The 27,123-nt window shown below is 37.8% G+C and overlaps 1 protein-coding gene across 3 annotated transcripts in view; it reads left to right on the top strand.

Moving 5' to 3' along the window:
- Herc4 (HECT and RLD domain containing E3 ubiquitin ligase 4) overlaps positions 1 to 27,123 on the top strand; it is a 604,012-nt gene that overhangs the window by 219,465 nt on the left and 357,424 nt on the right. For all 3 annotated transcript variants that reach the window (XM_090409674.1, XM_090409672.1, XM_090409675.1), the window contains one exon: positions 15,192 to 15,241. In XM_090409674.1, coding sequence (XP_090265800.1) covers positions 15,192 to 15,241 — 50 coding nt within the window. The remainder of the gene's footprint in view (positions 1 to 15,191; positions 15,242 to 27,123) is intronic.

Raw genomic sequence — 27,123 nt, 5'->3', positions numbered from 1 at the left:
TGGATATGTATTTCTGATTACATGTCGGTTGAGTGTTTTTTTATCACTGTGCTGTCATCACTGCTTGTTTCATTTAGCAATTTTTCAAAGTAATGACTCCATACATCAAGGATATCTTTTTGTCCAGTTTTCATGTCACCTTTATCATCTCAGATTTTCCTTTTACAACACTCTTTCCTTCATTTCTAAGCTTTTTCAACAACCTTCAGAATATCTTGCCACCATCTTGATATTTATTTTCTATGTTCTTATCTAAGTTTTCCCATGACTTTTGTTTAGATGATCAGAAAAGCCAGCTTCACCAGAGTTATTATATTTAATGTGTCGTTTATGTTCCTTTTGTCTGATAGGAATTGTGCTTCCTGTTTCTCCTATATAGGGTAGATTACAGGTGCAATAAATACTCTATACTCCAGGGTGGGCCAGCAGAGGGAGTGGGTATTTGGATGAGTTGAGTAAGCTTTTTAATTTTGCAGGAGATTTAAAGGTGGCTTTGAGGTTGTATTTCTGTATTATTCTGTTTATTTTATCTGAAGTAGCTTTATTATATGGAATGGTTATAGTTTTATTGTAGTCTAGTTTATCTTTGTTTTTATTGAGGTCTTGTGTCCGTGCGGTTAACCTAGTGGCTTTGCGCTTCGGAACCACATGCCTGGGGGAAGGAGTGTCCTGGGTTCGATTCTTGTCGCTGGCATGAGGGGCTTAAGGATCTTCCTCAGCCATAGCCAAGTTAGCCGGTCTCGGGCATGGACGGCAGGGTTTTTCCCCCCAGTTTATCTGGGGGTTTTCATCCCCCAAGCAGGCAAACCGGCCCCGTGAACACACACGGATCTACAACCATAAATACTTAACCCCCCCCTTGAAGGGGCTCAACTCGCCCCAATAGGGACGGGCAAGAAAAGGTAGGAAACCAGGGTGGTCACCCAGCAAAAATATTTCGTACTAACTTAAGCAGGAAAAAGGTACTAGATCTGAAAAAAGTACTAAATTTTCATTTGCTTTCGTTTCACTCTATTTACGACATTTTACGATATTACTGCCTTATTATCATAGATGAAGTCAATGTAAAACCTCTAAATTAACACATGTACAACAAATATGAAAAGAAAAAAAAAAAAAACTCACCTCACTATGGCCATCTATGAGTCCAAGAGCTGCAGTTGTCAATCATCATAACAGAAGTCCCAGTTGTAACTCTAGCACTTAACATGTGTATTAATTTACCAGATAATTTTTAGTTTCATTTTAATGTTTAAAATAATGTAACATTAAAATTTCAGTTATTTATTATGCTATTTACGAATATACGTGATAACTAATATTTAAGGAATTGACAGCGTATACTAGAAATATAAATTAAATAAACTTTAATATATACTTTCCGATATTTCGGCAAACGTCATGTTGCCATTTCTTGGGAACTTAATACAAAGACACATGCACACAAGTACTACATAACAGCAAATGGGAACTGAAGCTAGGAAGCTAACGTTTTCCTAAAGTCCTTGTGGTGCCCCCTGGCGGGCTATATTGGTGGTTCTTGGCCTTTGGGCTGAAGTTCTTCCGATAATTGTTTCCCAAATTTGGGGCAGTTTCATGCATCCAAATTTATTGAGGTTTGGCATGTTCCTAAGGGCTGAGGCTGATTCCATGAATAGTCTTTCATACTTGAACTTGCTGCGGTGTATGACTGTGGCTTTCTTCCATCTTATTCTGTGGCGAGTATCCAGAGCGTGGTCTGCAAGCCCAGAGTGGTTGTACTGGTGAAATCGGATGTAATCCTTGTGTTCTGAGATTCTGATATTTGCTGTCCTGCCTGTTTGGCCAAAGTAAGACAATTTACAGCTGCAAGGGACCTGGTACACACCAGGTAGGTCTAGGGAAAATGGTTGGTCTTTAGTGGAGCGGATAAAGGATGCCAATTTTCTATGTGGTCTATAACAAGTGGTTAAGTCGTGTTTTCTTAAGTATATATTAAAGTTTATTTAATTTATCTTTCTAGTATACGCTGTCAGTTCCTTAAATATTAGTTATTATGTTTAACCAGCGTATAAGCCTCTCAACAAGAATTACGAATATACAGGGGTTCCCACCCACAAGAAAAACACTGGAAGTATTTAATCATTATTTTTTATCAGATTTTGCTAATTCAGTTAACTCTTCAGAAATAGTAAAATCTGTAGCTGAGGAATGTTTCAATTTTTCTTTTGTGGAAAGGAGTCCATTCACCAAAGGAGGTTTTTTTTTTTTTTTGAGATTTAATTGCGTGAATCTACAGCCAACGCATTTTTTTATAAGATAGTTATATTTAGTGCGTCCACACTCTGTTTTCTTAGCAATTTCACTATCAGTTGCAATTGTTTTCAGTAGAGTTGGAAGAGTATCCATAAGCCACAAAAGCAGATTGTGTTTGGCATCCAGGGTCTTTCCTTTGGTTCGTGCATCCTGAGTGCAAAATTTTTGTGTCCCCATTCCATTAAAAATTAAAGGATCCCGAAGTACAATAGCACATTACAGATCATTTTATTATACTGCACATTAAGAGGAATGTATATTAAAATAAAGAAAAAAAAAAACAAAAATAGTAAAAAAACCTTATTTTTATATAAACAAACATACTCCTATAATGTAACATGGAACACGACAAGAAAAGAAGAGACTCTCAGAATAACTCAGCATGCAATGGAACGTAGGATTTGTAACATCAACAAAATGGAACATGTTAGAATCACGGAACTAAGAAAGAGATCAGGCATAAAAGATATGGTAACTGCAGTATATGAAAGCAGGATAAGATAGGCAGGTCACATAGCCAAACTCAGGAATAACAGATGGGCACATAGAATATTTAACTGGCAACAAGAATAAAGAGAAAACCAGGAAGACCACCTAAAAGATGAGAAGATCCACTAGTGAAATCTATGGGTATAACATGGAAGAGAGAGGCTCAGGATCGAGATCGTTGGAGGCATCTTTGTGACCTGCACTCATGGTGAAATCCTGAGTGAAACACAGGTCCATCAAGAAGAAAACTCAAGAAGTTCCTAGAATGTTTGTTCAGTGTGCTGAGAGCAGCCATTAAAGTAAGTTGTGTTGAAGCGCGTACCATTTATTTAACTACCCAGTGACTCAGCCCCTCACTGAAATCTCTCACATTTGAAGGTGACAAATATGCACAAACATTTCAGTGTATTATTTATTCCCTTTTTTTTATGAACGTGTTTGATTATATCGCCCCTAAATTGTGCCGCCCGGGTTCATTGCACCCTTGTACGGAAGGGACCTGTCTGCATCATATGACCATAATCTTAATTCTGTCTCTTTAATTTATTTTTACGACTAATATTTTGAACTGGATTTAAACAATGACATTATACCTGGTGAGATTCTTTTAGATTCTGCATTCTGCTAGTGTTTTAGATAAATGCAAGGGTTGATGTCAGGAAGGGCATCCGGTTGGAAAACTTCAGTGCCAACTCAAACTATGATTATGAGTCGAAGAGAAAATGATATAAGGGCTAGGGCGTACCCCTTAAGCGACATGCAGCCACATCGCCCTACAGCTGTGAGAAGTGGATGAGGGCTACCGCATCAAGGGCAGGTGCAGTTAAAGAAGCGAGCCCAGCAGGTGGAAAGGATGTTGCGAGTGGGAACACTGAATGTTGGAAGCATGACTGGAAGGGGAAGAGAGGTGACAGACATGATAAGGAAGAGGAAGTTGGACATTTTATGTGTGCAGGAGACAAGGTGGAAAGGGGGAAAGGCAAAGGAACTGGGAGATGGATATAAATTGTTCTACTCTGGAGCGAATAACGAGGGAAGAAATGATCTAGGAATTGTGGTGTGTGGCAGAATGAAGGGTGAAGTACTGGACGTGGGTAGAAGGAACGACAGGATCGTGCGAATGAAATTGGGTCTTGGAGAAGAGCGGGTGGTCGTATTATGTGTATATGTCCCGCAAGTTGGTTGTACAGCAGAGGAAAAAGATGAGTTCTGGAACGTGTTAGATGAAGAAATGAGGGAATTGGAAGAAAATGAGATGGTGATTGTCGGAGGAGACTTGAACGGGCACATAGGAAGACAGAATAGAGACTGTGAAAGGGTGCATGGTGGCCACTGAGTGGGAATGATGAACCAGGAAGGAGAGAGGGTTGTGGACTTTGCAGTAACGTTTGATCTGGCAATTGTGAACTCGTTTTTCTTCAAGAGGGAAGAACATTTGATAACATTTAGAAGTGGTAACAACAGCTCACAAATTGATTACATTTTAACTAGAAGAAAACATCTTAAGGTTGTGACAAATTGTAAAGTAATTCCAACAGATCAAGTAACACAACAACACCGACTGCTGTGCGCATACTTTAAAATAAGATCGAAGATAAGAACTTCTGGTTGCCATGGGATGAAGACAATTAAGTGGTTTAGCTTAAAAGAGGAGAGTGTGAGGAATCGTTTTAGGGAGAGAGTATTAGAGAGGATTTCGAATGGACTGGAAAGTGTACAAGATTGGTGGAAACATAATTCAAAAGTATTCCTGAGCTGTGCAATCGAGGTGCTTGGTGAGACATCTGGAAAGATTAGAGAGCAGAAGGATGGTTGGTGGTGGAATAATGATGTACAAGTGGCAGTGACAGCTAAGAGGAAGGCAAAGCAGAAGTGGGATGAGTCAAGAGTGGAAGAGGACAAAGAGGTGTACAAAAAGAGAAAGCAAGAAGCCAAGAGAGTTGTGGCACAGGCGAAGGCCATGGCATATCAAGATCTGTATGATCAATTAGAAACAAAGGAAGGACAGAGAAAAATTTACCAACTAGCGAAATGTAGAAATAAAGCAGCTAAGCACATCTTACATGTGAGGCAGATCAAAGATGCTGAAGGAAGAGTATTATGGAGGAATGTGGACATAAGAAACAGATGGAAAATATACTTTGAGGGACTTTTGAATGAGGAAAATGCAAGGACTCACAGAGGAGATGGGCAGCCTTCTGAGGGGATGGTGCAGAACATCAGTAGAATGGAAGTGACAGAGGCCATGAAGAGGATGAGGAATGGAAAAGCGGTGGGCCCCAACAGAATTCCAGTGGAGGCATGGAAGGCACTGGGGGAAGAGGGAATTGACCTGCTGTGGGACCTGTTCATGAAAGTTTGCCAACAGGAAAATATACCCGAGGAATGGAGGGAGAGTACTCTTGTTCCCATCTACAAGGGTAAAGGGGATGCACAAGACTGTAAAAATTACAGAGGAATAAAGTTGATGTCCCACACAATGAAGATCCTAGAAAGGGTTCTTGATGGTAGATTGAGGGAAGAGGTGGAGATTGCAAAGGAACAATTTGGCTTCATGCCTGGTAGATCAACAACAAATGCTATCTTTGGGTTATGACAGATGATGGAAAAATATCGAGAGAAACAAAGGCAGCTGCATCTGGTATTTATTGATCTGGAGAAAGCATACGATAGAGTGCCAAGGCAAGAAGTCTGGAGGTGTGTGAGGGAGAAGAAGGTGCCGGAGAAATATGTCAGGTTGGTGCGGGAAATGTACAGAAATGTGAAGACAAGTGTTCGGACCTGTTTGGGACAGACAGAAAGTTTTCAAGTAACAGTTGGCTTGCATCAAGGGTCAGCATTAAGTCCGTTTCTGTTTAATATTGTGATGGAGGTGGTAACAGAGGAGGTGAGAGAAGATGCACCTTGGACAATGTTGTATGCAGATGACATCTTGCTGTGTGTAGATTCAAGAGAAGAAGCAGAAACTAAACTGGAAAGATGGAGAAAAGTACTAGAAGAGAGAGGTATGAGACTGAGCAGAAGTATGACAGAGTATATGTGTTGCGCAGTGGGCGGTGGCCAGGAGACAGATCTAGAGCTGGAAGGAAATGTCATCAGGAAGGTGAGAGACTTTAGATACTTAGGTTCAACAGTGGAAGAAGATGGAGGAGCTGAGAAGGAAGTGGGATGCAGGATACAAGCAGGTTGGAGGAACTGGAGGGGGATGGCTGGAGTGTTATGTGATAAGAGGGTGCCAATCAATCTGAAAGGCAAAATTTATAGGACAGTAGTGAGGCCAGCTATGACATATGCTATAGAAACTGTGGCCCTGAGGAAAAATAACATCAGCAGGATGGAAGTAGCAGAGATGAGAATGCTTAGGTGGATGTGCGGTGTGACCAGAAAGGATCATCTGAGAAATGACTATGTCAGGGGAACAGTGAAAGTTACGAACTTAGGAGCGAAAATACAAGAGGCAAGGTTGAAATGGTTTGGTCATGTGATGAGGAGGGAGGACAAATATGTGGGAAGAAGGGTCATGCAGATGGATGTGCAAGGAAGGCGGAAGCGTGGGTGGCCAAAGAAGAGATGGAGGGAGCTGGTAGAAGAGGACTTGAAGATGAAGAACTTGGATGTGGTGACAGCCCAAGACAGGAAGGTGTGGAGGAGACTCATAACAAACAGTGACCCCACTTAAGTGGGAGAAGCTGTAGAAGAAGAAGATTCTGCTAGTGTTTTAGAGTATTTGCACAACGAACAAATAGACATTTGCTGCCATTAATGCTTATATCACAAAATTTACAATAAGAAGTGTGTCATTTAGTTTTACCTGAATAAATCCAGGATTTAAGAATGGGATCCTCCAACCATTCTTCTTCTTTGAATGTTTGCTTATATGATTTTTTCATCTTTTTAGATGAACCTTGCAAACCTGAATTTGAATCATAACTAGCATCACCTTCTCTTTTATCTGAATTACTTGTGTGAGAAGTCGTTTCTTGTAAGTTGGAAGGGCTGGCATTTAGATCTTCACTTTCAATAGCTCGTTTATGTACTTTACTGACTCATGCACTACACATTTCCCCCTGAGATTTAGAATCAAATTTAAATTTAGAAAGTTTTTCTTGTCACTTGTCCATGTTTTAAAGGAAAATCTAAATAATATTTTCGATGAAAAATTAAAGAAGTTTTTGTTAATAAAATTAATAAAAGCACTGGACTTCTTATAACGCTCGAGAAGTGTTTGAACAGCAAAGAATATATTTTCATTGGCGAATGCCAGTCGGATTGCCTGAGTACGGGATCGTGAGGGGAGAGAGAAGACTAGCGAACAGTGAGAAGGGTAGGTAAAAAAAAACAACAGAAATCATATTCTTGTGTTACTGAATGTGACATACAGGAAGGTAGAAGAGAAAAATGTTCAACTCATATGTCTAACTCTCATGTTGTTGTTATTATTATTCGGAAGAGAAAAAGTACTAGATCTGTTGGTGAACGTACTAGAACACTAAAAATTTATAAAACGTACTAGATGTGGTCACCCTGGAGGAAACTCCATATGAATAAATAAATAAATAAATTGAGGTCTTATAGAGAATTTTGTTAATAGTGTTTTGGCTGCAACCATTTTTTAGAAAAAGTATTGCTGATAACTTTAAATTCGTCTCTCAGCGCTTGTTCATTGGAGCAGATCTTCAAAGCCCTGTGTTTTAGAGTATTAATGACACCTAGTTTTTGTGTTGGGTAGTGGTAGGAGTTCATGTGTACATATTAGCCAGTATGTGTCAATTTCCGGTAAACAGTGAAGGAAGGAAGGCCTGCCAGATGGAAGACATGTGACAAGTGTATCTAGAAACGGAAGTGTGTTCTGGTTTTTTATCTCAATTGTGAGCTGTATGCGTTTGTGATTTTTGTTTAGCTGGCTAAGGAATGTGTCTAGTGTCTGGCGGCCATGGGACCAGATCGCGAAAACATCGTCAATGTATCTAAGCCAGACTTTTTTAAAGGAGAGGAATCCAGAGCATGTTGCTCAAAATGTTCCATATAAAAGTTAGCAATAGGGAGGGATAAAGATGATTCATTAGTTAGTTTTGACATCTCTGCCCTCTTTACGAATGTCCCAATCAAAAATCTAGTCCTCACCTCCTTTTTAGCGGCCTTCATTCTCAGCTTCCAAGGATGCCCTCTCGTCCTTTCCCCACCATCCATAAATTGAAAATTTTCAATTTATCAATCCGTCTTTTACAGAACAAATTCCCTCCAGATATCACGGTGCTCTTTACACATGTATTACATTCTGGTTATTTTGTATGGCAAAACGCTTTCTACCTACAAAAAGAAGGCAGAAAGCATTTTGCCATACAAAATAACCAGAATGTAATACATGTGTAAAGAGCACCGTGATATCTGGAGGGAATTTGTTCTGTAAAAGAAGGATTGATAAATTGAAAATTTTCAATTTATGGATGGTGGGGAAAGGATGAGAGGGCATCCTTGGAAGCTGAGAATGAAGGCCGCTAAAAAGGAGGTGAGGACTAGATTTTTGATTGGGACATTCGTAAAGAGGGCAGAGATGTCAAAACTAACTAATGAATCATCTTTTTCTAATGTAATGTCTTTGATTATGTTTATGAAGTGTTGTGTGTTTCTGATAGGAAGGATAAGAGGATAAAAGAAAGGATAGGAAGTTGAAGTTCAGGGGTCATGTGGGAAAGATTGCAAATACAACTCAAAAGATAATTGCAATGCTCATGAAACAAACCTTCACGTGTAAAGATAAGAATGTTATTTTGTCTCTTTACAAGGCCTTGATAAGTCCTCACTTTGACTATTGTGCACAGGTCTGGTCTCCTGATTTCCATTGTGATTCTGATATATTGGAGGGAGTACAGTGTTAAAAATGATATCAGGATTGTGGAATACTGAGTATGAAGACAGATTGAGAATTTGTAGACTACCAACACTAGCAGACAGGAGATAGAGGGGAGATATGATTGAGACTTGCAAACTTCTGAAAAGGTCGTACATTATTTCAATTGATGACATTTTTCAATTTATGAATGGTAGGGGGAAAAGATGAGAGGGCATCCTTGGAAGCTGAAAATAAAGTCCGCTAAGAAGGGGGAGGACTAGATTTTTCTCTCATAGGGTGGTGTGTGATTGGAGTGGATTGCCATTGGATATTGTGAGTGCAAGCAGTGCGAATGAATTCAAGAATAAGTATGATTACTGTGTGTGTAGTATGTGGCCTCCCTCGATGAGTCTCTGACTCCCTGGAGGTCTCTCCTAATAACAGTTCTCTAAGAGCACTAGCTGGCTTATTCACCAGGAACGTTTGATTTGCTTTCTTCTTTTCCTTCATTGCTATTTTAACTTCCTATGTCCACCATGGAGTTCTGCTATTTCTATCCTTGCAGACAACCTCACCATATGCCTCTCTGGCTGAATCAGTCCATGTTTTCTTCAGGATTTGCCACTGAATCTCCAAGGTTTGGTTCCTATTCTCAAACTCTTTCATTTTTTCTTGAATAATATTTGTGTATTTTAGTCTACAGTTCACATCTGAGAGCTGCTCAACTTTTATTCGCTTAAAACTTTCTTACATGTCCTTCTTTTCAATATGAAATTCAATTTTATCCTGCTCAAGACTAAATGGTGATCACTTCCAATTTCAAATCCGCTGTACACTCTAGTGTCCTGCTCTAGTGAGACAACATCACAACATCACTATCAACAATGTCATAGCAATGAGACTTTTCTTATTCATTGCCTCTTCTCTCCACGTGAATTTGTGCACATTATTATTGTTGGAACTTTGTGTTAGTAATAACCAGACCATGTCCTGAGCAGAAATCCAACAGGTATTTGCCATTATTAGTATTAGCTTTGCTCTTTTCTCCAAATTTTCTCAAAATATTTTTGTGTGTCTGACAATCATTTAGATCACCTACAAGGACCAATGTGTCCTTTTTCATTGTGTCAGTTGCTTTCTCTAAAGCCTCATTCCTCCACTTCTACTCCATTCTTACTAAGGTGGAAGAACCTTCTGTGGGACCATAGGCACAAATAAGTCTCATTGTGCAGTTCCCCATTCTGGTATTTGCTCGCATCACTCTATTTGATATTGCCTGCCATTCAAGAAGATTAGCCTCGTATTTAGCGTTGAATTCTATAGTACCATAATACCATACTATTACTACTACTTCTTTTCCTTGATTGTCATTGCCTGAATATAACATTTTGTATATATTGCTCAGAAAGATCTCACCAGTTTTTGTCTTTTTTGTTTCAATCATCCATATCATGTCGATCTGATATATTTATCCAGTTCCTCAGCTAGCTCCATTTCTTTGCCATTTAGGCTTCTTATGTTGATAGTACCGATCTTGATCTCCGGTTATGTTGAGTTGGGTTATGTTTCAGGTGCTGACATTTTGCTGTTTGCCATGGTTGTTCCCCCTGGTGAAAATGGAAGCCTTGTTTAATTGGGTGACACCCCAGCCAATATGAAATTCTGCCATGTTGTACCATCATTTTATATTGTGGTTTAAGCCAATAAGAATATAATTTGAATATAAAAATAAGAATATAAAACCTTGGAGATTCAGTGGCAAACTGTGAAGAAAACATTGATTGATTCTGCCAGAGAGGCATGTGGTGAATTTGTCTGCAAGGATAAAAAAATCAGAACTCCCTGGTGGACACAGGAAGTTAAACAGGCAGTGAAGGGAAAGAAGAAAGCATATCAAAAGTTCCTGTTAAATAAGTCAGCTTGTGCTCTTAGAGAATACAGAGACAAATGTAAGAAAGTAAACAGTGTGTAAAACTAGCTAAACAAAATTCATGGGAGGACTTTGGCAAGAATATAGAAAATAAATATCAAGAAGGTGGCAAAATATTCTGGAGGTTGTTGAAGAAGCTTAGAATGGAGAAAAGAGTGCTGTAAAAGGAGTTAGAGATGATAAAGGTGACATGAAAACGGGAGAAAAAGATATCCTTGACGTATGGAGTAATTACTTTGAAAAACTGCTAAATGAAACAAGCAGTGATGACAGCACAGTGGTAAAAAACACTGACCAGGCATGCAGTAAGGAATACATATCCACACTTGAAGTAGAAAAAGTAATCAAAGGCTTGAAATGTGGAAAGGCAGCAGGGGTAGATGATATTCGACCAGAAATGCTGAAGTATGGTGGTATAAGAGTCTTACAGTGGCTGCACTGCATAGTTCAGAAAGCCTGGACAGAGGGACGAATTCCTGATGATTGGAGTAGAGCTCTCATAGTACCCATATATAAAAAGGGAAATAAAACCGAACGTGAGAATTACAGAGGTATTTCCCTATTGAGTGTTCCTGGCAAGATCTATGCAAGTATACTTGAGAAACGGTTGAGTAGAATTGTGGAAGAAAAGCTTGGTGAAGAACAAGCTGGATTCAGGCCAAATAGAGGCTGTCATGATCAGATCTTCACGTTATGCAAATAGTCGAGAAAGCATGGGAATATAACAAAGATCTGTATTTAAGTTTTGTCGATTTGGAAAAGGCATATGACAAGGTACCAAGAGAGAAGCTATTCAATACGCTGCAGTTATATGGTGTCAATGGGGCATTATATCAAGCAATACTTAGTCTTTATTTGAGTTGTAAGTCAGCAGTTAGAATTGAAGGAAGTACAGGGTGATGGTTTAATGTTAAATCTGGTGTGAGACAAGGATGTACTTTATCCCCTCTGTTATTCATTATCTATATGGATCACATTATGAAGGAAAGTGGTATTAAACATGATATCAAAATTGGAGATGTTAATGTCAGCTCTTTGCTTTATGCGGATGATGTTATACTTCTAAATAAATCCGCTACAAGTCTGCAAGATTCTCTGACTAAATTGAATAGCTGTTGTAATAGATATGGTATGAAGGTCAGCAATAAAAAGACAAAGACAATGAAAATAGCAGAATCATTGAAAATATCAACTGTGTTGTGAATGGAGAACCAGTGGAACAAGTAAAACATTTCAGCCACTTAGGCATGATTTTTAGTGTAGATGGTAAATTAAATATGAAAATAGACAACAGAATCAGCAAAACTGGTATGGTAGGAAGTCAATTGAATAAATTCATATGGAATAAGAGAGAAATTAGTCAGAACACAAAATTAACTGTATACAAGACAGTTTTCAAACCAGTTTTAACTTATGGATCTCAGAGCTGGGTCAGAAGTAAAACACTTGACCAAAGACTAGAGACCGCAGATATGCGAGTCCTGAGAAAGATTATAGGTTTGAACAGATGGCATCAATGGCAATATCATATTAAAAACGAGTATATTAGGAAAGAACTTGACATTGTCAACATCCAGGAATGCATTAGCAGAGCTAATCTCAGGTGTTATGGTCACTTAAACAGAATGTGCGAAGAAAAATTAGCAAAACAAGTGTTCTCTGCTAGGTTGGCAGCAAAACGACCCAGAGGAAGACCAAGATATAGGTGGATTGATACAGTACAAAGTTCCTTAGATGACAGAAATATAAGATCTGATAATGTTGGAGTCTTGACAAGTAACAGACTGATTTGGAGGAAAATTGTAGATAGGAATTTAGTAATGATGTAATTTTTTTCATGTAGTACTATCATATCCTGTACACCCCTTGAGGGTACATGACAGGAATTTGATGATGATGATGAATATAATTTGGTCAGCTAAATCCCAAATGGCCAGTCCATCCTCATTTGTTCAGTATCCAGGTAGATACTTAACAGGGTGTAGATTGGACATTAAGTCAGAAGCCCTGGTTGGTTCTCTGCATTCCTTTAAAAGTAATGTGGAGGTCTCCTCTCAATATGCAGCTTTGACCCTTAAGCACTTAATTTACCATATATTCAGGGAAAATATAAACAGCTAAATAAGATTCAGTAAATTTCACTGTTTTCCCTTCTCTACTCGAGCCCATTTCTTTATGGTATTTCTACAAAACCAAGCACTCAACATAACTACATAAACTAACAGTCTAGATATGCTATAGGTGATTCTTATTTTACCTTATGACATAGACTAGGTACATTAGCTACATTTTGAGTGCATTTAAACTGCAAAAAAGAAACCAACTACTAACTCCCCTTCCTTAACTCACTGGTTACACATTACTGAATGGTTTATATGAAACACATTCTGGTGGGGGAGGAGTACTTACATAAGCAGTCACACCATCACCCATCCAAACTGTATGGGATCTTCAGAACATTTACAATTAAAGTCAGGGCTCATTGTTTGAATAACATAGCCCTTGCCACTGAACATAGTCAGTGTCACAGCACTTTTTTAGCCTTCTATAACTCTTATAATGCTGCATGTCCTGCAACCAACACACAAGATCACAGCAAAAAATGTTTCCATTCCTTATATTCAGGATACATAAGAAATTATAGCTAAAGTTCTTTATAAATATTATCTACATACCATTTTCAAACTATGTATATCCAGCTAGCAACCTTGATTCATTCTCTTAAGGATCATCTTCATCCTCCTGCATATCCTGGAGTGTATAAAGTTCTTTGTGCCTGAAAGTTAGCCTATTTTGGACAGATTTGGTAGATCTGTTAACATCTGCCTTGAAGAACATCTGTGATCTCATGCAAGTCAAGTCAAGACTGGCACATAATGCTCTGGAAAGACACTCCCTCACACAGGATTAAATGGGAGTAGACAAATTTTCTGCATAGAGTTACTAAGTGTGAGAGAGAATTTTTCGAATCAGCATGAGATATGAAATGCTCCCCTAACCTTAACAAGTATAACTGCATTAATTTTCCATAGATCTGGGAGACAGAAATGTATAATCAGATGACCAAGATATATGAGAAGTTTCTCAATTTGAGTGAGGAGAATAAGATAAGAGAGAGAGAGAGAGAGAAAGAGAATAGAAAAGATTAGGGAGTGAGTAGGGATGGGAATCAGTGACAACAGTATAGAATCCTGGACCCGTAACATCAACCTAGCAGAATGTTGGATTAGAATGATGCTTAGAGGTCTAGGAAAGTTGTAAGCTGCATGTAATTTCTTATGAGAAGAGCAACTTGGGAGGAAGACTAACAGCAAGGAGTAAAACTAGCTGAAATGTAGAACATGAACAAGAAAAATAAAAGAGAGTGCAAAAGTTCAGCATGAAGATTTATTCATGCCATAGGAGTTAGTCCAGTCGTTATTTAAGAGTTCATAAGAGTGATGAGCTATTGAGAACAGTTTATGAAGTTTTGACAGAAGACAAACTTTCTTATTATAGGGGTAATGACATCAGCTGTGCTGTGTATAAGGGCTTTCTAGAAATGGTTTACAGATAAAAGGCACTTTTGCTGAAAGGAAGACGCTCTCTCACTTGATTGCACTTCTCATAATTTTAGTAGAAATGCCCTACACATTAACTAAGATGCAATAAATGTGTCTTAATGTTAAAGAAAAAAAAAGAAATGGTGTAGCATTTATAATATTTTAATGTTTAAATTAATTAAAAGTAATTAATTTAAACTTTTTTGTTAACTCACTTAACAAAGACTCATTGAGTGTTTTTTGCAGGTTGGAAACTTAATGTTTTGACTACCTGTAAAGTATTTTGAATGTTTAAAGTCTGAGCTATGTAAACAAGCTAACTTATTTCTAAAGTATAAACTCTCTCTTTGTGCCTCCAATGCTAGTTAAATTGCTTAAGGCATGTGTTATAAATATTCATTTGTTTCTATTTGTGGGTGAAGTTTGAAGCATGTACTGTGAGTATTAATTTAATTTTTAGTAAATTGTTATATTGTTATATAACAATTTACTAAATTGTTATATAACAATATAACAAGTTATTTTATTGTTATTGTATATTATTGTTAATTATTAATATTATCAATATTATTAATGCTGGTGTCATTTCTGAAATTTGAATCTTGCTATTTGCCACTCAATAAGATAAACCAAACCATCTCACTAAATAATCAGATGAATCTGTTTTCATATCACCCAGGTCATAACAGGGCTTACTATAAATAATTTTCTTGCTGTGAAAACTATTATCAGTTTGTATAGTTGCAGATTGGCAGATAGGAAATTGGTGTACCATATAAATTCTTTTACTTTCACATAGGATGCAAAATTTGCTGTAGCACACATCAACTCTCATAGCAAACGCACTCTCAGTAATGAGATAACAAAACAGTCCCATTGCAAGCACAATGCTATTTTAAAGAAAATTTACCATAGCAAACTATTCCTGTGGATTGTTTGGGTTTACTATAGTGAAAGTTGACTGTAATAGGCTTATATTTTGGTCTGTGTGTGTATTTAAAATATATATTGACATTCACCATTTTTAACTATCTGTTTTTAATTTTACACACCTTAATTATGAGGAGATTTTAAAATAATAAATTGATTAATCCTATTTTAGAGTCCTGGTGGTCTCAGATTGAGGTGTCTCATTTTAAAAATATGGTATTGGTAAGTTGAAAGTTTTTGTTTTTAAGCTTTAAACTTTCTATTATTGTCAAATTATTATTATTATTAAAAGAAACCCCCAGGAAGGGACTCATCAAGAATGTTCGCATATCACCAACACCAGCCATACCTTTTCTTGAATTCATTCACACTACCTGCACTCACCAAAGGTACTCAGTTCCTATCATGCACCACTATGAGAGAAAAATCTAGCTCTTACCTCTTTGTTTTTTCCTCCACTCTCCATAAAATGAAAAATACCATCTACTGACCTGCATGACCCATTCAGAAGTTTGTCTCATTCATCGCCATTCTTTTTCATGTTTGCTAGCATATGCAGTCCACAAATTCTCAGTCTGTCTTTATAATCTGTATTCCACAATCCCAATATCATGTTCAAAACTCTCCTTTACATTCTCTTCACTGTGGTAGCATTATCACTGAAATTAGCACACTAGCCATACACACAATCATTCAAGTAAAGTTGTTTCAGTGGCTCTTATCCTTACATGTCAAGGTTTGTTTCAGCATTCCAATTTTCCTTTGAATTGCTTGCAGTTTTTGCCATATGGCCCTTGAACTTCAGTGTCTACCAACTAAAACTCCATGATCCCTAGGCTGATCAATTTCTTCTAGCATAATTCACCAATATAATATAACATTCGAAATCTCATTTAACACTAATGTGCACTATTACTAACATTGAACTGACAGCTATTTTCACATCATGGCTGCATTTCCACCCTATTCAAAATTGAAATCATTCTTATGCAGTCCTGATAACCCTGCCTATCTTTATATCATCAGCAAACAGCTGTATGTCACTGTCAAATCTATTCCATTGTCATTGATGTAAAAATTGAATAACAATGGGACTAATCCCTGTGGCACACCACTGTTGTGTGGTATGTTCCATCGAGTCATTTTCGAATCCTGGTGATTCTATGAGCATACACTCTCCATTCAGAACTGTCCCTGGCCATATTCCAAGCAAAAGAATTTCCAAGCGCATTCTAGTTGCTTCTTTAACTCCATCCGCCCATCTAATTCGTGGTCTTCCTTTTCTCCTGCTTCCATCAAATTTAGCAAGCATCATCTTCTTCAGACTGTAATTTGCATGCATAATATGTACAAAGTATGACAATGTTTGCTTGATGACCATAGCTTCGAGGGAGCAGTCTGGCTTTATTCTGTCTATCACTGATTTATTGGTTTGCTTTGCAGTCCATGGTATTTTTAGTAAGTGTCTCCAAACCCATATTTCAAATGCATCTATCTTCCTTCTTTCACTCTTTCTCAGGGTCCAACTTTCACATCCATACAGTACCACAGGGAATACCATTGCTTTCATGATTCTGATTTTTGTTGCAAGGCTAATATCTTTATTTTTAAAGATCTTGCTTAAATTTGTCATTGCTTTCTTTCTGAGTAATAATCTTCTTCTAACTTCTTCAGTACAATAACCATCTTTATCAATTTGGGATCCTAGGAGCACAAAATTGTTAACTGCTTCCATTTTCGCCCTATCTACTTCAAAATCATTAAGTTCACATGTTGCCTTTTTGAGATTAAGTTTAAGGCCGTATTTAGCACTTTCTTCTTTAACTTTCATAATAAGTTCCTCTAAATCTTTTTTGCATTCTGCTAACAAGGTGGTATCATCTGCATACCTCAAATTATTAATATTTTTTCCACCAATTTAATTCCAACTGAAGACTCCTTCAGCCCTGCCAATCTTTAAAATGTATTAGCTGCATAAGTTAAACAGGTACGGAGATAAAATACATCCTTGTCGCACCCTTTTACCTATTGTGAAATACTCAGTTTCTCCAAGATCTGTTCGAATTGTAGCTTCTTGTTCATAATAAAGATTCCTCAGAAGGATAATTAAATGCTCTGGTACTACACATTCCACAGTTTCACATGATCTACAGAGTCAAAAGCCTTACTGTAGTCAAGGAAACAAAGGTAGACATTCTTTTGATATTAGTGGTCGGTGGTAGATGGCATTCGTGTAGTTGTGATCAGTGGGGTGGATTGAGTTGGTGGAGACAGAGTTGTAGAGCAGGTACCCTCCCTCGATGACTCTTTGGACTCTCTGGAGGTGTCTAATAATAATAATAATAATAATATTCCTGTGCTCTTTCTATTATCCATCTCAGATTGGCGATCTGATCTTGTTCCTCTGCCTTTTCGAAATCTTGCCTGTTCATCTGGCATTTCTCTCTTCATGAATGGTTCCAGTCTTTTCTGAATATCTTAAGTAAGACTGTTTTTCCATTCCCTAGGCCAGGTAGTTTTGATTCAAATTTGCTGACATAGAGCTGTTAAAATTTTAACTGCCTCTCCTCCCAAAGCTTTGAGCAGCCCAATAGGTATTCCATCTCCTCCTGGTGCTTTCTTACTGGATAGCTGTTGCAGCACCCACTTCACTTAACTCTCCAATGGTACTGGCTCTGTGTATAATCCTGCTCTTCAAATTTCTCAGTAAATTTGGAGTCTTTTCTGTAAAGGGCTTCTGTATACTCTTTCCATCCTTCTTTGATGTCTGCAGCTTCTGTAAGATATCCTTTGTGTTTACTTTTCAATATTGTCACCTTGGCACTAAACTTCCCTGTTAGTTAGTTCTCTGATCTTTTTGAAAAGATCTCTTGTTTTTCCTTTCTTGTTTTTGGTCTTCTATTTGTTGGCATTCCTGGTTAAAGTATTTTTCCTTGTCTCTTCTGGCTTGTTGTTGAAACTCTGCATTCAAATGCCGTACTTCCTGTAAATTTCCTGATGGCATCTTCTGACAGCCACATAAACTTCTTCTTCTTACAAACTGTTGGAATATTTTTCTTTGCTTCTGTTTTAATTATATCTTTAATCTCTTCTCATAGTTCATCTGGTTCTCTTTCACAAATTGAGGGTGTTGAATCTGTTTTGTATACTAATATTGTATTCAGCTAGCATGTTTCCAAGATCATATCTGATTGACATTTGTGTTATTTTCAGTTTCCATAATTTCACATGTATCATAGCCACTAATCATTCATGGTCTGTTCCACAGTTTGCACCTGGAAAAGTCTGACAGACTGAATTGCACTTCTCCATCTTCTTTGTCCAAGTATATTGTCAGTTTGATTTATGTATTGTCCATCAGGTGATATCCATGTGTACAATCTTTGTTTATGCTGTTTAAAGCAGGTGTTAGCAACAAAAAAGAATTCTCTGTGCAAAACTCGACTAGTTTCTTCCCTGCAGCGTTACGAATACCTAAACCAAAACGACCTGTTATTCCTTGTTCCTCGGTTTTTCCCACTTTTGCATTCCAATCTTCGATAAGTAGCCACCATAAATCTCGCTTTGGTGTTGCATCTAATCACTTCTTGTAACTTGCCATAAAATTCTTCTGTGTCTTCTTCTAGTGCCTCTGTAGTGGGGTGCATAAACCTATATGTGGTTCTATTCATTGGATGTCCACTGACTCTGAGAGAAATGATTCTGTCACTCACTAGGTTATGATCTAATACATATCTAGCCATCTTTTTCCTGAGTAAGAAAGATACTCCATTTTTATGACTTGTTTCATGTCCTGAGTAATACACTATATAGTCTGCTGACTGAAAATGGTCCATTTCTATCTTTATTATTTCCTGCTTACCTTGGTTCATACTTCTAACATTCCAAGTTCCAATGTTGTGGTTTCTTGTGAAACAGGGAGCCTCCCTTTTCCAACCAGCAACATCCATGACCAAGCTTACTTCTGTGTTTGACCTGGACACATGATAAAAACTAGTTCTACTTGTGGAAGCCCTCCGTTCTTTCCCAGTTGCATATTTGGATGCCTTCAGGCCTGGGAATCTTACCATCCAGCACCATGTTGTGCTTTCTCATTTTTGGCATGTTCATAGAATGTTCTTGTCAAGGCACAGAGGTGGTTTGCCATTGCCCTTTTCTGGAATATTTTTCGCCTTTCCAGTCTAGATCCGCTCTGTTCTGTGAAAATAGGTGCACTTCTGGAAAGATGTGATTCTTCACCATGCAGTACAGTCTTGGTAAAGGAGAGGCTAAGTCTCTGTATTAGAGATATCTTTACCCTGGAATAATTCCCAGTAAGGAAATTATCCCTTACCCCCCCCCTTCTTCCAGGCTGACATTGTCCATATACCATTTTTCGATATCTGTCAGTCAGCCATCTTCTTATCCAAACTAATATTTTATAATCCAATCCCACATTCTCCAATTTCTGCAACAGTCTTCCATGCTGTACCATACCAAAAAACCTTAGCAAAGTCCAAAAGTATCATGATATATTCGTTCCCCTAGTGAAGCATTTCGTTGTAATGTATTCTGAACAAACAGTTACTGTATTGGTGCAAAAACATGTTAGATATATCCTTAAGAAGCACCATTTGATATAATGAAGCAATTTATGACAGTTTATCTTCATGATACTTGAATTTTAAGTTCTTGTTCTACTGTTAACCATTTAAGCTTCTTAGGTCCCTCACCTCATTTACACTTTTCTCACTCATAATTGTATATAACAGGTAGTAAGTTGCACATAAAAAGTTTGGAAAGTGGCTATGTCTTTGCTCTGTGAAATTCTGTACTGTGTCTAGATATTTGAATGCTATATAGATTATGAACAAGAATATTTGAGAACTTTTTGGAATGCTCAGAAATGCATTTTGCCTTAATTTTGTATTAATGTAAACTGTAATCACTATAATTGCCTTTTGATGAAATTACAATAAATGTTGTAATGCAATTCATACTAATTACAAACTGCATTTCTATAGTAAACCCTGCATTGTTTGAACCTGCATTATGCTAGTTATTATTATAATGAATACAGTACTCTACTCTACTCTAATAAATAATGGAACATAGGTGTACAGTGTTCTTGTGCACCTTCAGCTAGGAACACAATGGAGCAAGAGTAATTCCTGAAGCAACATCTTTATTAATTGGATGATACTTTGCAGAAAGCTACACCATCAGTAACAAATTATTCAATTCAGGAATTGTAACAAAGCATTTTGAGGATGATTCACTAAATGTATAACTTGCAGATGGTCTAGGGCAGTGATGGTGAACCTTTTAAGCTTGTCAAAAATTTGGAAAATGCCTAACTTGACTCTTTTGGCGTGTCCCCCCCCCCAAACAAAACAGAAACAGTTCTTTACATATTCATTTATTTAAAAAAATACAGTTCAGTCATGTGTGGTGTTATGCATTATATATTGAAACATCAAATAATTACAAAAATGAAATATGAGTAAAACAAACTCAGACACATGTAAAATAATAATAATGGAAAAACAGATTCATTATTAAAACAGTTTCATTACAAAAGAAAAATCAGTGATTTACAATAGATAAAATGATATGCACACTGATAATTGGGCTTAAAATAGTGCACTAAAAATTACCCTACTTTTAATGGTAATTTTGAATTGAACTGAAAAAAAAAAAATAGAACACTTGCATTTGATTTGATTAACATCACTTAATGAATTTTTTGTTGCTGAGTCTTAATGGATAAGTCTGAAATTGAAGGTTTCTTTTGTCCATTTTAATGTTGTTTAACGCTGAGAATAAGGTCTCGCAAGAGTATGTAGAAGGAAAAATTGTGAATAAAGCCATTGTTAGATTTTTAAGGGTGCTAAAAGTGTCCTGTATTTGGTTCCAAGCATTTGAAATTTCTTGTTCATAGTGACACTCTTCATTCTGCTGGTGATTTCTTTCCAGATTCTCAAGTGAGACCTCAGGTCGACAAACACTCGAGTCCAGATGCTGGCATGAAGTTCTACTAACTGCAGCTCTAATCCTCCAGTTTGTAGTTATTGGAAATCATTTAATTCCATATTAGAGTATACTACTACATTTTATTGAATTTAAAATGTGCTGGTACTTTATATGCAAGGGCTCATTTCATTTTGCATATCTGAGCTGACTTCCTCAAAATATTTTTTTAGTCAAGGAAAATACTTACAAAGTATTTTCCTCGACACATGTATCATTTGAAAATTTGAAGTTTAGTTTCAAAGACTTTAATGTATCCAAACATAACATTAATACTTTTGCCAAAACTTTGTAACTTTCAGTACAGTTCATTCATATGAACCGAGAGGTCTGTAAAAAACATCAATGTGCTGACCCATTTACAATCACTGAATTGAAGAAACTGTTCCAAATTTTTATCTTCAACATGTAACTTAATTTCTTCATAGCACTCTTCAAATCTTTCCAAGACTTTTCCTTGGCTCAGCCACCTCACATTGTTGTGCATCAACAGTCTGCTGTAAGTTGATTCAACTTCCTGCAATAGTGGAAAATTCTTGCTCAGCAGCTATTAAATTCACTATTTTTGCTACAACTGTCATTACATCATGTTGTTCTGTGAATCCTGCTTTGGCACACAACCACCTCCTGGTGGATAATGCAATGCAGTGGCACAACTGGATGTCCAGTAGCTTCCATAAATAGTTTCACAAATCCGACTTTTTCCCCCACCATATTGGATATAATATAATAAATTTAGTTTAATCCTTTATTCAAGTGTGAGCAAACAAATTTTTTTCTTCACCATATTGGATGCCCCAACTGTCATCGCAGACACAACTATAGACATGTCAATACTTAGGGCATGGAGCATTTTTATAATAGTGTTGCATATTTTGTTCCCTGTTGTACTTATTGGCACTGTTTCTAGATTTTCCATTGAAACTAGTTTCATCGGACAATCTAGCTGTAATGGCCAATCAAGTGATGAGGTGACATCAGTAATTTCATCAAGACAAATAAAAAAAATTACAATTATTTATTATTATTATTATGTGACACATCCAGAGAGTCTGAAGGCTCATTGAGGGAGGGCATTTACTCTACTGCTCTCTGTCTCCACCACTCAATCGACCAACTACGACGAACCCGAATTACAATCATCATCTATACCAACGGCATCTACTGCCCACCACCACCCCTAGTATTTTCATAGACAATCACAAACATCCATGCCCACAACGGGATTCGAACCCGCAGCCTTTTGGCTGGAGAGAGCGGATACGCTAACCAGTCGACCAACTAGGCTGGTTTCAACAGGTTGTTGTTGAGTGCTGACTGGTAAATTAGAAATATGCTTAATAATAGCATCTTTATTTTGCATATCTTGAAACAAAAAAGATGCACATTTCAGAAGAGTTTATTTGATAAATTCTTCCTCACTGAGGGCTTTTCCATGCTGAGTTGCGGAGTGAGCAATATTGAAACTTGCCGAAGTTAAATTCATAGGGCCTCTTAAGAATTTAAGGAAGTTGTTTGATTGCAATCATTTGACTGACAGCTATTTGATTAATTGAAGGAATATGATTCTCAGCAGTGGTGTAGCTGCTTAGAATCGTATTCCTTCCTTTCTTCCTCACTTTTTTTTTTCAAAAGCCACTGATGATTTGTTTTGAAATGTCTTTTTACATTCCACATTCTGCTTACTACTCTTTCATGATTTGCCATTCTGTCAATAATGCTGTACTTCTCAGTCCATGCATCTTGAAAGCTTTGACCACTTCCTTTATCGCTCAATCAGAATTTTTTGAGGTTCCTCCATAACAGGATTAGAATATTAAAGAAATAAAAACTTTGTATTATAAATTTCACAAGAACTGAGAAATTGTTGAACTGGAACAAAATAATTCAATGCACTTCTTGTTCACACAAATTCAAAAGCTGAACTAAACTCAAACACAGAGAGTAGTTGTTGTTGTTGTTGAGTATTGGTGAATGCTTGTGTACCACCCAAAACACATTGTGGCCTGCCACTGTTGACATGTGTGTCATATGTTTGCCATGACTGTTTAGGGTCATCTTCAGGTGGCGAGTTGATAGCAGGAGTAGGCATTTTTAAAAATGTATATGTTCCATATAACTTATTCTGTCCACTTTGAATTTCTCCATGTTGAATTCCCTTTTCTCAAACAATTGAATTTCTAACATGATCACACACACACACACACACATACACACACACACACACACAAAGAGTGAATAATATAATATGAAGAGAATTGGAGACATGTATAAAAGAGTGAAGAAGACGAAAATGAATTATGTCGGTATGAAAGAGGTAACGAAAGATCTGGAAGTGTTATTGTATGGGGATTCGATTACACTGGATAATACACAATTTGCCTCTGAAATTAAAATTGCAATTCTTTACTAATTTTGATTTGCTGAACATGAAAGTTACAATAAAATCTATTGATTAGTTCTTGTTAGGAGAGACTTCTCCACATTACGTGCATAGGTATCATATGGCAATGCTGTATTTCAGTCTCCTGATTGAAACATATTACATCAGCCAATCATACACAACACCCTCAGGAGCTATTCCATCACTGGCTGATGCAATGGCTCCTGCAGTTGAGTCACAGCATCACTGTCGTATGATGATGCAATCATTAGTATAAAGTGAAGTCTTGTTGGGTGTGCAAGTGTTTATGCGATTTCCTAACTATACTCCCATTTATTCATAAGTACTACACAAATGATTCCTGCAGTTTAAATCCACAGTAGTGATGACTTGTACTTGTGTTAATAACGCAAATAACTTTTATTACATTTGTGGGGAAGTGATGCTTTCAAACCAGAAAAAGGCCATCACTCTGCTAGTGAAAAAGGCATATCAACTTTATTTCTGATGTAAGATCGGGGACAGGACAAGGCCTGGGCCCAATGCATATGCCGTGGTACCTGTGCTATATATCTTCCAGATGAAAGGTGGTAAAGTGTCAATGCCATTTGCTGTTCCTATGGTTCTGAGGGAGCCAAGCATCATGCAAATGACTGCTACTTCTGCATGGTGCCACTTGTTTTGGGAGGCATCACGAGGAAAATAAGTGGACAACATCATGCCCAAATATATGATCTGCTCTCTGACCAGTTCCGCATGGCAAAGGACTTTCCATTCCTGAATCTCTGAAAGAATTTTCCATTGATTCAGAGGTCGTTATCCTTATTTGTCTCTGTCCTTATCATCAATTTCCATAAGGACAGAGGCGAACCGATGTCAGGTTCTCCTACTCTTCTCATACAAGAAGAAGAACTGAAGAATCTTGTTTGTGATTTGGAGATGTCAAAGGCCAAAGCAAAGTTATTGGGATCAACACTTCTACAATGGAATCTTCTCAAGGAAAATGTCCAAGTGACTTCATTTCACACTCGTCATGAGCAGTTTGCACCTTACTGCTGAAAGGAACATGACCATGTGTTCTGCTATGATGTAGATGGCCTGATGAATCAGACATGACCTGCATGAATGGCGACTGTTCATAGACTCGGCGAATTTGAGTCTCAAGGCGACATTGCTGCATAATGGAAACCAGCTTCCATCTGTTCCAGTCAGCCATGCTGTGTACATGAAAGAAATCTACAACAACCTAAAATAGCTGTTGGACTGTCTTTAATACAGCAAATACGACTGGCATCTCTGGAGTGACTTGAAAGCAATGTCTGTGTTGATGGATCTGCAGCTGGGATATACGAAATACTGCCGTTTTTTTGTGTGAATGGGACAGCTGAGCATGGACTTTGCAGTATGTGAAGAGAAACTAGCCTTCTAGGAAATCTCTTAAGGTTGAAGAGAAGCATGTGCAACACCCAGCCAATCATACACAACACCCTCAGGAGCTATTCCATCACTGGCTGATGCAATGGCTCCTGCAGTTGAGTCACAGCATCACTGTCGTATGATGATGCAATCATTAGTATAAAGTGAAGTCTTGTTGGGTGTGCAAGTGTTTATGCGATTTCCTAACTATACTCCCATTTATTCATAAGTACTACACAAATGATTCCTGCAGTTTAAATCCACAGTAGTGATGACTTGTACTTGTGTTAATAACGCAAATAACTTTTATTACATTTGTGGGGAAGTGATGCTTTCAAACCAGAAAAAGGCCATCACTCTGCTAGTGAAAAAGGCATATCAACTTTATTTCTGATGTAAGATCGGGGACAGGACAAGGCCTGGGCCCAATGCATATGCCGTGGTACCTGTGCTATATATCTTCCAGATGAAAGGTGGTAAAGTGTCAATGCCATTGACACTTTACCACCAATTCCATCACTGGCTGATGCAATGGCTCCTGCAGTTGAGTCACAGCATCACTGTCGTATGATGATGCAATCATTAGTATAAAGTGAAGTCTTGTTGGGTGTGCAAGTGTTTATGCGATTTCCTAACTATACTCCCATTTATTCATAAGTACTACACAAATGATTCCTGCAGTTTAAATCCACAGTAGTGATGACTTGTACTTGTGTTAATAACGCAAATAACTTTTATTACATTTGTGGGGAAGTGATGCTTTCAAACCAGAAAAAGGCCATCACTCTGCTAGTGAAAAAGGCATATCAACTTTATTTCTGATGTAAGATCGGGGACAGGACAAGGCCTGGGCCCAATGCATATGCCGTGGTACCTGTGCTATATATCTTCCAGATGAAAGGTGGTAAAGTGTCAATGCCATTTGCTGTTCCTATGGTTCTGAGGGAGCCAAGCATCATGCAAATGACTGCTACTTCTGCATGGTGCCACTTGTTTTGGGAGGCATCACGAGGAAAATAAGTGGACAACATCATGCCCAAATATATGATCTGCTCTCTGACCAGTTCCGCATGGCAAAGGACTTTCCATTCCTGAATCTCTGAAAGAATTTTCCATTGATTCAGAGGTCGTTATCCTTATTTGTCTCTGTCCTTATCATCAATTTCCATAAGGACAGAGGCGAACCGATGTCAGGTTCTCCTACTCTTCTCATACAAGAAGAAGAACTGAAGAATCTTGTTTGTGATTTGGAGATGTCAAAGGCCAAAGCAAAGTTATTGGGATCAACACTTCTACAATGGAATCTTCTCAAGGAAAATGTCCAAGTGACTTCATTTCACACTCGTCATGAGCAGTTTGCACCTTACTGCTGAAAGGAACATGACCATGTGTTCTGCTATGATGTAGATGGCCTGATGAATCAGACATGACCTGCATGAATGGCGACTGTTCATAGACTCGGCGAATTTGAGTCTCAAGGCGACATTGCTGCATAATGGAAACCAGCTTCCATCTGTTCCAGTCAGCCATGCTGTGTACATGAAAGAAATCTACAACAACCTAAAATAGCTGTTGGACTGTCTTTAATACAGCAAATACGACTGGCATCTCTGGGGTGACTTGAAAGCAATGTCTGTGTTGATGGATCTGCAGCTGGGATATACGAAATACTGCCGTTTTTTTGTGTGAATGGGACAGCTGAGCATGGACTTTGCAGTATGTGAAGAGAAACTAGCCTTCTAGGAAATCTCTTAAGGTTGAAGAGAAGCATGTGCAACACCCAGCACTGGCAGAAATGCACAGAATTCTTCTACCATCCCTACACATCAAACTCAGTCTGTAAAAAAACTTTGTAAAAGCCATGGACTGGAGTGGATCAGCTTTCAAGTACCTGGCTGACAAATTCCCTCGACTCAGTGAAGCAAAAATTAAAGAGGGAGTTTTTGTGAGTCCTCAGATCTGAGAGCTCTTTTCATTGATGAGTTGTTCAACAACCTGCTACAGGATTATGAGGAAAAAAGCTTGGGATACATTTCATCTGGTGTCAACTAACTTCCTTGGATATGTCAGGTTAGAAAACTACAAGGAACTAGTTGAGGACGTGTTTTCTCTGCATCACAAACTCGGCTGCAATATGTCCTTAAAATGCACTTGCTCCATTCCCACTTGAATTTCTTCTCCGACAACTGTGGCATGGTTAGTGATAAATGCAGCAAATGTTTCAATCAATGAATTGCAATGATGGAGAAACGATACCAGGGAAAGTCGTTTAGTTCCATGTTAGCTGACTGCTGTT

The sequence above is a fragment of the Typopeltis vanoorti genome, chromosome 19, assembly GCF_054136105.1.
Source record: "Typopeltis vanoorti isolate ZY-2024b chromosome 19, IOZ_Tvanoo_1.0, whole genome shotgun sequence".
NCBI lineage: Eukaryota > Metazoa > Arthropoda > Arachnida > Uropygi > Thelyphonidae > Typopeltis > Typopeltis vanoorti.
Note: the sequence above shows the minus strand (reverse complement) of the source record. Positions and strands in the feature narration are given on the sequence as shown.